A 12,571-nucleotide genomic window follows, 5' to 3' on the forward strand; every position below is an offset into this window, starting at 1 on the left:
AGGAGAAGGAGAAGGAGAAGGAGAAGGAGAAGGAGAAGGAGAAGAAGAAGAAGAAGAAGAAGAAGAAGAAGAAGAAGAAGAAGAAGAAGAAGAAGAAGATTGTACTTACTTCTTCTCCCTCCTCTTCCATGGGTTTTATGATTTAGAAGAAAACGGGGACCATATGGGAACTTGGCTTCTGTTTCTAATTCTATCATTAATTTGCTATGTGACTTTGGGCAAAGATCCCCAAGACATCTTCCAGTCTATGACAGTGCTGTTCAACTCAATTAATCCTACAAAAACAACTTCCTGATTGGCTGCTTATGGCTGTCTCACTTCTTTGCCTTGTTCTCCACAAACTCAGTAGGAATTATACAAATGCTCCCTGAGGATGGAGCTTTGCAATAATCTCAGAAGTCTCTTCTGCGTAGCCATTAATTCCTGGGTCCAGAATGAGTGACAGCTGGTGATCCAGCTATGGCTTCTACTCATCCTTACTTCCTCTTCCCACCTTGGAAAAGCTTTGCCTGCCTGGCACAGGTTTGATTTTTAAGGAAGACATTCCAGCATCTCCATGTCACATCCTGTTTCTTGACAAAGCCATATGGAAGCAGAGCTTGTAATTTAGAGATCACATGTCCTGCCTGAAGAGGAAATCTGTTTCAGCAGCAGACCAAAGGAGGCCAGTTAAACTGTACTTTAGAGCATGCTGTGGCAGCCCGTCGATGACTGACTGCTCAGAGGCAGCTTTCATCTACCTGGATGTACAGCCAGCCATGGGTGTGGCAACAGGAAGAAAGAGTGACTCAGTGTACCCTACACCTTCCCTACCCCACCTCTCTATTCCACAATCCTCTCAAACTAAAGCAGGTACAAGGGTTTATTTTGGAGCAACTTTGAATTGAAGATCAGTTTTTCTTAGGAATACATGTTAATAATTAAACTCCCTGATTCCATGGTGTGTATTAACTACTCTTGTCGCCGGGCTCTTCCCTTTCATGAGGAAGCAGGAGTATATTCCAGCTCCAAAACTTATAGAAAGAGCCGACTACCTCACAAAAACTTTACTGGACTTCCAGCAAGAAGAGGGGACAGGCTCTGGGTGGTGCCTCACTGAGAAAGATGGTGAATGGTTTGCTTATGATAATCAAATTTCTCAGGCTTCCTGAACAGTCCTGTATTCAAAAACATTTGCCCCACTGTTACCACAATACAGTCTGGGTTGGTGACTTTCAATTGAGAGAATATCATCCCCATGACTTGAAATGTATGGCTGTTTATATTCAAAAAGTAAAGGCTAGACAGATGGCTCAGCAGACCCAGCTCTTGCAGAAGATCCTAATTCAGTTCCTAGCACCTATGTCAAGAGTCCCATTACCACCCCCTGTGACTCCAGCTTGGGTGGATCACAGCCTCTGATCTCCACATGCTTTCACATTCACGTGTCCACACATATACATGAGCACACACCTTTGAAAATAAAAGGCAAACCTTTAAAAAAAATGTGTAACTCATCAGGTGCGGTGGTACATACCTATAGTCCAAGCATTCAAGAGGCTGAGGCAGGAAGATCAGGAGCTTGAGACTTTTCTGGGGTGCAAAACTAACTGAGTATAGATAATTGTTAAGTTGGGTCTCATACAGATATGCCATGTCTAAGTCTGACCACATAGTAGGGGGACTCATACGGAAGTGGGGAGAGGGGAGGGTGCAACTGAAAGGGAAGAGGCCAGGGATCCCTGGTCCTGTCTCAGCTGGGGAACACAAATCTCAGGCAGCAGAGAAGAGATGGAAAGTGTAAATCCACCTATCTGGAGGGATTAAGACATGACAAGGCTGAAATGGAGCCAGCCACTGCATAATCTCTGTCCCTTCAGTCTCAAGCTGCAAGCAAGGGCCACAACTGGATAGACAGACAAATTTTAGTGTTCTTTGGCAAGTGCCACAGTATGATGGAGATGCCTTTCTATACTCACGATTCTTGGCACGCTGGAACAGCACGAAAGGTGATGTTGAAATCCCATGGACCAGCTTGGGTGAACAAGTGAATGTTCAAGACTCACATAATATCTAATGTCAATTTTAGGGGAGGAGATGAGAACCGGGGAGATCAAGGACTTTTCTTAAGCTGAAAGATCTGATACCAGTCTTCCAAATTTATGCTCATTTCTATTAAAGAGCTGTTTGTGTTCAGTGGCTATTATTAGGTTTGTAGATTTCTTTCTGAATGTAAAAAAAAAAAAAAAATTCAGTGAGGGAGAGAGCCCTCTAAGAACTGCTTGGTCTGTCCAGCCCCAGTGTCTACTGCCTTGGCCCATCACCAAGTGACCTCCCTGATCAAGACCTGGAAACACCCAGTGACTGGCTCTGACCAAGGGGCGGTTCTGTAGACTAAGCTTCCCAGGGAACTGCTGTGAATGTGCACTCTACATGCTGGAAACATCTGTGCCTCCTGGACTTGAACATCAACCAAGAAGGCTTGCTATCTACAGTAGCTTGATATCTACAGTATCCCCATGCACTCAAGGCCACTCTGCCCAAGATGATTACAGGAGAGAAAGGCAGCGGCCTTGGATAAGAGTGGCACACAGAAAGCAGCTCCCGTATTCCTGGCAGCCACAGCTGGGAGACAGGGCAGCTCTGAGTCAAGGTTGTCCAGTGGGAGGGCATCCACTGTGGCTACTGCTTCCAACTGGGGCAGTATCAACCACCACAGGTCTCCACCGGTGGAGGCCTTGACTGATTATCTGCATGCAGAATGACTCTGTAGCCACAGTTCCTTTCCATGTTCTCATAGCTTTGGGAAGCTCGGATATGAAAATACACAGTCAGAAAGGGAATGATTTCTGTGTCACTTTTCTGTGTCACCTCCAGAAGTTTGGAGACTCTAGATGACTCGCTTACGAGTTAGTTAGGGCAGGGCATGCAGTGGACACGCCCCTTCCCACGTCAGTGTCTGACTCCTATAGCTTGTTTCCAGCCCATAGAATAAACTCAACACCCACCAGAAAAGACAGCTGAAATAAAATCACTAACAATACTCTCTGGAGAAGAGACGTTCCATGAAGGAAGCTCTGGGGGACATGCAGCCTCTCCTCTTTCCACTCTGGGTGAGAGGTCCCCTCTCCTCAGTGTGGACAGTCTCCCAAGCAAGCCTCCCTTCTCCTCGGGGTAGACAGTCTTCCTCCCTACTGTGACATATATCTGATGATTTTACTCTATACTATTGCCAAAACCAGGAGAAAAACATCTTTTCTTTCTTGAATAATCCAGCAACTCAGGGCTAGGCTTAAATTGGTTAGTTGATTGTATTTATCTTTCTAGAATACACTGCCTCGAAATGTACATTTCTAATGAAATTAGATAGAAAAGAACAGAACCAGGAAGCATATTTAGAGACATACAGTTTCTAGGGCACCCTAGAGGTGGTTAACAGAAGAATAGAAGAATAACAGAAGAAGGTCACTCAGAATACCTGTTCAAAATTTGTGAATGGAATTCCTGCAGATGTGATTTGATGGTAGTGATCTTGCCTAATGTACACAGAGGCCTGAGTATAATCCCTAGCTAGAATCAAGAACTAAAAAACTCATCTACGGGAAGAAAGAGATGGGCGTGTTAATGTAGTAATGTATGCTGGCAGAGCCCAAATTTATGTTTACATAGGTAAAGGAATACATGGGCAGAATCCAAAACAAATGGTAAGACGTACATCCGGGAAGACAGATTTGGAAACAAGATTAAGATTCGAGGGTTTCTTTCCCTTTTAATACTTCCCAGTGAAACACCGTATTTGAAGTTTGTTACTTTAACATGAGAAAGAAAATCAGAAATTTTGCCTGAGGTGAATTGTCAAGGCATTGGGAAAGGGGCATGGGGAAGGGGGATGGAGGTGATTAACAACAAATTCTTTCTATGTGGACCACTCTTTAGTGGATAAGCAGGTATCAAGAGCACAATCAGGCCTTAGCCTAGACAATGACAAAGCTCCACCCACCATCAACACCTTTCACAGCCAATCAGTAGCAGCTATCTCCTCAGATGTCTAAGATGAAAAAAAAATGTACTGTCCTCTGAGAGGGAATTAAAAAAAATCAATCAATTCACTAGGCTTTGCATTTAAAAACTCAATCCTGCTATTAAATTGGGGGGGGAAGAGGAAGGGGGGGTCACAAAGAAAATGCTAAAAAGTACTTATCACTTCATTGCCCTGCAACTACTGGGGGTGGGGCTGGGCACAAGTACTCAGGACCTATTTCCTCATTCTTACCCCCTCTTCTCTCTCTCTTTCTGTGTATGTTTATCTGTGTGCACATGTGTGTGTGCATGTTTGTGTGAACATGTGTGTGTGTTCACGAGTGTGTGTGTCTGTCTGTCTGTCTGGGTACAGGACCCTGAGCACACCAGACAAGCACTCAACCACTGAGCTATACACTCCTAGCCCCATCTTAGTTCTTTTCCTTAGAAAACTAGTCTTGATGACTTGTACATTCAGAGAGGATATAGTGACAAAGGTGAGCAGTGAAGTTGTCTATTAGAGAGAGCATAGATAGGCCTTTCTTCATACAGTACCTACGTACGGCACAAACAGCAACAAAAACTCCTTCCACAGTACAGGGTAAGAACCGCCAATTCAAAATGCTTGGGCTAAGAAGGGTTTTTTTTTTTCTCAATATTTTAAAGAAATATTTAGATAAACCAAATGATACTTCTTAAGGATGGCACTTAAGTCTAAGTATAAAATTTGTCTGTGCCTTCTACAGCAGCCTCAAGATGGATTTTTATACAGACAGAAAGCTTCACAGATGAGATCAGGGATGGGGTAGACTTTTCCACATGTGTTATCATGAATGTGCTCAAAACACTTCGGAGTTTTGAGCATTTTGGGTACTTGAATTTTCGATTAGGAATACCTATGGTTTGCCTGTGATACAGTTAGGGTCACGTGCTGGAGCAGCTAGCCTCCAGTATGGTGACGTTCAGAGGTGATGGGATCCTAAGGAATGGAAATTGGCAAGGGAGTACTGGAAGCATCACCCACATTAGTTATCATGAGAGGGTTCTCATGCAAACAATGTGCTCCATGCTCTGCTTTCTTGTCATGCCGTGTGAAGCATCCTTTCACACAGCTCCTGCTAGACAATCTACCACAAGGTACCCACTTGGGGTTAAGCCCACTTCCACGGTCAGACCCTTGAGCCTCCAGGACTATGATGTAGGTATTTCATTACAACATCAGAACACAGACCGTGCAGAACACTCAGCCTGTACTTACCTGATTCATTTCTCCACTTAACAACTTCCAGAAAGAACATTAAGGAACAAACCCATGCCCGCGCCATTTCTTACCCACCAACACTGCTATATCCACCACTCAACAATCAATTAACTGGAACCAGAGTGCTCTCAACATAAGTACAAGTTGATCAATGGTGGCCACAGGGACGACAGCTGTATCCTTCCCCTCCCAGAGTGCATGATTTAGGGGCTCAGAGTTAGTGCTCTCATCAACCAAGTCTGAAGAGATCAAAAGATCACCTCCAATATGGGCAGTGTCCCAAGGGCCAGACGATGCATGCAGCATCTAAGTGTTTGGGAGGTCAAGAAGAGAACATTAAGGGTGAGTTTGTTTAGAGAATACATCATGAAGAGGAAAGGACACAAATGAGGCTTTGAAGGGTGGGTAAGACAGAAATACGGCATGCTGTCCACACAAAGGGCTGGTGATTGCTAAGGCTATGACTCATCCTGGAATACACAGCCCTGAACTCTTACTGCTGATGCTGGAATGAGGTTGGTTACTGCCTCACTACACAGGAACAAGAATGGGGATATCTCTGTGACTTTGTAAGACTGAGCACATAAAGAAAAGGTAATGGCTGCTGGGTGCAGCTCTCTAGCCTACAATGTCATGGGCTCATTTACACATCAAATTTGAGAATACATTTTGCTTACCACATGATTTCCTGGTCACCCACAGAAGCCTGGAAGTCTCCTACATAGGTGAGACCTACTGGTGCTCACCTACAATCTCTCCAGTGAAGCAACATTAGAAAATGGTCTGTGGGTTTCAGGGTTAAGGAAAGAGCTTCCTAGACCGAAGGAGAGACCACTATGCTGGCAATGAACTTTGAACATCTTGTGCATTTGCAAAATAGTCATTTTTAGTCTGATGCTGCTAAATGCTGGGAGGCCCAGCCTCTAGTCCTTGCACAACAGGGTGGGTATGTTTAAAGAAGAGATGCCTTTTGCCTCGGTTTTAGGTTTTAGAGCAAACCTGAGGAGCTAATGTGACAATGGCCTTCTTGCTGAGACACACAGTATGTATATGTGTCTTCTGGTCTCCCTCTTCCTATGAAGCAACTGGTATTCCAAATGAGCCTACACATTAATATTCTTCTAGCATCCTAGCTACCCCCCTCTCAGGTCTTCTCTAAACACTACAAGTAGATTAAATTTCCACTCTTTGAAGATTTTCCAAATGTATACGTGGGGGTCAGAGGACAACGTATAGAAGTTGGTTCTCTCTTCCTATCACGTGGGTCCAGAGGACCCAACTCAGGTTTCTAGGCATGGACGCAAGTGCCTTTACTTGATGAGCCATCTCTTGGTCCTGGTCTACATCTTCTTAATGTCCTACAATGGATAAACTTCTAACATCAACTTCAGAAGGGGCAGATTATGTTTAAACCACAAGCTCCTGGTTGTAAATGCACAAATGATGATGGGGGTCACGCAGAGGATGTTCTGGTGCCTATGTGATTTCCAAGTGAACTAGCATTTGTATTAGCATTCTGAGGGCAAACCAGCGTGAGAACAGAGAATACTGAGATAAGCCAGATCTCAGCCTAACACTATATATGGCCCTGAGTCTTAAGACCCACTGGTCATGGTTGAGAATGCCCCTCAGGAGCTGAGGTGTTTATAAATGTCTTTTTTTTGTGTGTGTGGCATACATGAAGATGCTAACAGCAAGTGCCTCAGCTTCCTGTTAGAATATTAATAGTCATAACTACATCTTCCTCATAGCAATGTTGTGAGGCTTCATGGTTTGAGGTACCCAAAAAGGCCTGGGCAAATATTGGAAGCTATAACTCACTTTTGATCACATTCACATACAGAAGACTAAATGATCACACTCACTTCCCTCCACAATCCCATCATCAGTGGCCCAACTCTGGGGAAATGAGAATCAGCTGGCTTCCAGCATTGAGGGCTCCAGGGAAGGCTCACTCAACTCAATGCAGAAGATGGCTCTGCAGCCCAACAATCAGACTGAGCATCCAGAAATGACACCCAGAGCCACCACCAGGGGAGCCCCAGGGAAAACTTACCACATAGAGCTTGCGCCAGATGACGGCCCATTCTCGTAGCGTGTTCGTGAGCTCCTGAACCAGGGGCAACTCTCCAGGAATCACGGTCTCATGCTGCCTACAGGGAACCAAAAGGGTGCACACTTTACTGCACATGATAGGAGCTGCCTTTCCTGACCACCATACTCTTGACAATCCAGTGCAGGAACACGGCAGCTGTGGTTTGAAATAAACTAATCGGCCTCTGCGTCTACTTTAGGGGGGCATCTACTTTAGAGAACTTAACACAGCTAAACATGAGCAAAAAAAAAAAAAAAAATAATAAAGCAAGGAACTGAAAGCAACACAGTCTACAAACTAAGTTTCTGCATGGCACAGGCTAAGCCTAGACTCTACTTCCTCCTGTTGATTCTCTGAAAGTGCCAATGACCATGCCAGGTTATTAGCTGGTTCCATCTGGCAGTTGCTTCACTCTGTAGAGAGGTAAGTGGCACATGACTTCACCCAGTCACCTGAGGACTGATCCATGCCCTCCTCTAGAAAGAATGGGGGTTTCTTCTCATCTACTGCTCCCCGGCACGGCAAATGGAGACAAACCAACATCCTCACTCATATGAGGCGGAACTGTGCTTACTCACATAAATCCCTCCCACCATATTCCTACATTTATCAGTAGGAAAAAGTTAGCCAGGACATGCAAGCACACAGGGGAGAGCCATAGGACCACCAAGAGACAGTGCAAACATACATAGCTGGATGTGAGCTTCAAGTAGAGTAAGACGATATATGAAGGCAAACGTGACTCGTGAGCCAGGCGGTGGTGGCGCACGCCTTTAATCCCAGCACTTGGCGGGCAGAGGCAGGCGTATTTCTGAGTTCGAACCCAGCCTGGTCTACAGAGTGAGTTCCAGGACAGCCAGGGCTATACAGGGAAACCCTGTCTCGAAAAAACAAAACAAACAAACAAAAAAAGTGACTCGTGAAACATTTCTTACATGCTAGCTATGGAAAACTGCAAGCAGTCCCTGACTTGGGGGCGGGGGGTTGATTTTGTAACCTGAAGATGACTGTGATGTGCATACTCACAGATACTGGCTTTTTACTTTCAGCACAGTGTTGAACCCACTACATGAGATACGCACTACTCTATCCTCCGGTAGACCTCGTGTTAGATGATTCTGCACAACTGTCAGTTGATGTAAATGTTCTGAGAATACTGGAGGTGGCCGGGCTAGGCTATGTTTCATAATTTAGGTGAAATAAATGCATTTCTTGTTGTCCTTTCTTATTAGCATATATTAATTGCGTAAAATGATGGGCTTGCCTATGACACTGGCTTGTGAAATTTTCAACGCTGGAGAGTTTATAATGATGTAATCACAAGCTCAGGAACATCTGTATTTGCTGACTCAGTAACAGAGTAAACTGGGCCTCCCGCCTTTCATCTGGCAGAACCAGTCAGAGCAGGACTTCTACTTTGCCTTTACAAGGGACACTCTGTGGCTGCCCAGAAATGGCCCACTGGGAAGAGGATTCCTGGAGGAGGTGGAGGAGAATGTTCAATGTACTGGGTCTACTGTGGAAGACCCGTGAGAACGTCACCACATCTCTACTTCTTGTCTTAAAATGTGGGGGCTTTGGAACTTCTCAGTAACGTTCCTCTAGTTCAGAGGTTCCAGGATTCTGGGACAGCCTCTCTGGCACCAGCCATGGGATCGAGCTCTACTTCCTAATTCTTTTTCCTGTTTTCAGTGTTGTTTTTCTCAGGCACCACAGAGTCCGTGCTTTGCAGGAAAAACGACACAGACAAGAAATGAGTGCTCAGACTGAATGGATGTTGTCTATACAGCAGTTCCCACGCACCGCTGGCACCTCACACCAAGCCCATCGTCAGTGTCTTCCTCCAGGAAGCTGTAAAATTTCCAAGGTATACTAGCAAATACATGATGTATCCAAGGTTCAGAGCTGAAGGGGACAGACTGACGTCCTGCCTCCCTAGATGTCCACATGGACTCACACTCATATACCCAGTGAGTAATTAGCAACTCCGAGGGGAAAGCCCTCAGAGTTCATCACTGCTGTCTTTTCTATTCTGGGGAAGAGTGTGAAGGAGGAACAAGTCTGGAAAGAGAAGGCAGAGGGGGAATTCTATGAGGCAAGTGAAACCAATGAGAGGAGAAAGACATCAATGGGTGTAGGCCATTCTTTCATGGTCATCTTACATCTCCATCACTTTAGTGGTCTTCCTAGATGGGAACTTACCCTCCATCTTCCACGGTTGCCTCCTTCAAATGGATGTATGTTTCAGGAAAAATGCCCTATGGAGAGAAAACTCTCATTATACAGACATTAAAACCAGTCAGGAGCATGAATACTGAAAGGTGGGCTTTGAACACCTTGACAAAAGGAAATTCCCAACTGAGTTGGCAGGGTGTCACTTATAATGACCAACTACGTTCCCCCGGAGGAAGGATGGAAACACTGAAAACAGCAGAAATTAAGATTTGGGCTCAGGATGCACAGGATGTTTTGAAAATAAAGAGTTCAAATGCACCATCAGCTCGAAGACCCAACAATGGCAAGGAGCATAACACCGAGGACCTAGAATCTATGCAGAGCCCACGTGCCACGGTGCATCCGTTAAGGTGCCTTGCATGGTGAGTGAGCGGCTCACACTTTAACTTCCTACAGTAATACTTGTCAGTACCTTCACTGAAGACCAACTGCACAGTATTTTTAGCTACCTGACCATTTCATCATTGCATAGTCTCCATTGGTTTTCCACTTTATCACCCCAAGAGGCATTTCTATAGCAGTATGATGACACTGCTCACTAGAGAAAGTACAAAAAAAGTCCCAGGGAAGGGCTGAAAACCACTGGGTGGGAACCAGAGAGCTGCCGGAAGGAAGAGATTTCTCAGTAGGCAGGAACCGTCCACATGCGTTCTCTTGAATACCAAAAGTTCGTGCCTCATTGTGCAATGCTCTCATGAAGCCACATAGCGAAGGAGATGCTGGGTTTTGCTTTAGAGTAGTTTCAGAGTAGATGAACCAGCTGGTATCTGGGCTCGATTACTCCTAGCCTTGCTCACAAAAAGGCTGGCATGCTCTCGGTGGACATTACATGCCAAGGATTGCTGACAACACAGGTGGTAGTGGAGGTAGCCCATAATCCACAGGACCATAGTTGAAAATGTGCATGCACTCTGTCATCCTCAATAGGACAAGGAACCAGTGAACTCAGACAGGAGCTGCTCCTGTGGCCAGTTTCATGTACCGAATTTGTCTACACAATACTTTCTCCTTTTTCTTCCTTTGCCAATAAAAAAATCTAATGGCCAGAACATTAGGGATTAAGCTGATCTCGGCAGGGCGATGACAAAGGGGATCCTGCAACTGCTTTAGGCAGAAGCAAAGGCCCCATCTCTTCAGCCAGTCAGGGTGACACATTAGTGAGAAGGCACTGTCAGGTCTCTCTATTGATGAGACTAACACCACACACAGATACGGTGACCTTGAGTTTCTTCAGATGCAAAGGATACAGAGTGATTAGGATACAGAGAGATTGATCAAGCAACAATCAAACAAACACAAATTCAACGTTACTCTGAAGCCATGAGGCCACTGTTGATACCTGACAGAGGAACAGCTCTGATGATGACAGGGAGAGAGTAAGAATAAATACCCATCACCTTCACATATCAGACACTGTTACAAGGGGTTTTCGTGTATTTGGCTGTATTTGTTTTCGAAATGCTTAGTCAATCATCCATGATTGAATGCTTGCCCACCACCTTGCCCATTTAAGTATCTGCCCAATTACAGAACTTTCATGTGTAATACCTCTATGTTTTTTATTCTCAGCTTTAAGATGTCTAATTGATGGCTTTTAAATGCCTTCTTCCTATTGAAATTATCTGGAAGCAGTCATATTTTTAATTAAAAAAACCCCTTCATTGACACATAATGCTTGCCTCTATTCATGGGGTACAGTGGTACCTCGGTGCCTATATAATGTATGAAACTGGAGCTAGAGAGACAGGTTGCTTGGTAACCAACATGAGGACCTGAGTATAATCCCAGCCCTCACATAAATCTGCACATGATGGTCAAGCTGGTCATCTCAGAGCTAGGGAGGCAGGGCTTGATGGCCAGCCCACCTAGCTGGAGCAGTGAGTTCCAGGAGACTGAGAGAACTTGTCTCAGAATACACCATGGTGGATGACATCTAAAAAACACATACTGAGGCCATACACTCTGGCTTCCACAGCCATGCATGTGCATACATGAATATAACAGTAAATTTTATGTCACCTAGTCTTTCACAATCAAAGAGTGAAGAATTCATGAAAAGGGTTGGGTAGGAGTAGTAGTTATGGGCTAACAAGCTGGCTCAGTGGGTAAACATTTTTGCTGCCAGGTCTGACAACCTGAGTTTGAACCCCAGGACCCACATGGTGGAAGGAGAGAATTGATTCCTCCAAGTTGTCCTCTGACCTCCACCTTCGGGCTATGGCACATGAGTGTGCATGTGCACACGCACACGTGCATAGACACAACATAAATGGATATGACATTGCTGAGGCTAGGCGTGTAGCTCTGAGACAGAACCGTGTTTAAGATGTGGGAGGTTTTAACTGAACTTTCCTTGGTCTCTGAAGTAGCTCGGATGACAGGTGTGCACTGCTGGGCCCAGCTGTTCTGGATGATTCATATGATTATCTAAGAGAATTTTCTATTCATTGTTTTACATATTAAGAAAGGGAAGGGCTATGAACTAAATGACCTGGGTATTCTTTGTCTCTCTCAAACAAAACCCCCAAATGTAACACGCCTAATCCAAAGAAAAATTCTGGGGAAAAAAAAAAAACCCTGCTGAATTCCTAGTCTGGTGACTGGTCCCTGCTAATCCCTGGGAGCCAGCCAAGCCAGAGGTACTCATAAGCCAATGATGACTCGGCCTGATGCTGACCACTGCAGACACTCTACTCAGGCATGAAGGTGTTGACATCCAGAGCTCATGTGTTTTGTCATCCCTCTGTGCTGTCATCTGCAGCATCATTGTGTCGTGGTGGCATTCGGCCATTTACAATCATCTGGTTTCTCTCCTAAGGCCAGAGCCAACCTGGGTCTCGCTTTTCCGATCTGCAGCCCATCTCTCAGTTCTGCCTTTCCTTGCTCAATGCAACCTACTCACTAGAATAAAATGCTTCTATTTTATTTCAGCTCATTATTTTCCCCATGTTATGCTGTCGCTGCACCTCGATCTTGCCAGG

General features: G+C 45.0%; 1 protein-coding gene across 1 annotated transcript in view; it reads right to left on the reverse strand.

The window, feature by feature from the left end:
• Dock5 (dedicator of cytokinesis 5) overlaps nt 1-12,571 on the reverse strand; it is a 173,754-nt gene that overhangs the window by 95,223 nt on the left and 65,960 nt on the right. The window contains exons 4-5 of the mRNA XM_028758729.1: nt 9,558-9,613; nt 7,317-7,413 (exon numbers count right to left, since the gene is read on the reverse strand). Of these exons, the coding sequence (XP_028614562.1) occupies nt 7,317-7,413; nt 9,558-9,613 (153 nt within the window). The remainder of the gene's footprint in view (nt 1-7,316; nt 7,414-9,557; nt 9,614-12,571) is intronic.

Source organism: Grammomys surdaster, unplaced genomic scaffold, assembly GCF_004785775.1.
Source record: "Grammomys surdaster isolate TR1022 unplaced genomic scaffold, NIH_TR_1.0 126219, whole genome shotgun sequence".
NCBI lineage: Eukaryota > Metazoa > Chordata > Mammalia > Rodentia > Muridae > Grammomys > Grammomys surdaster.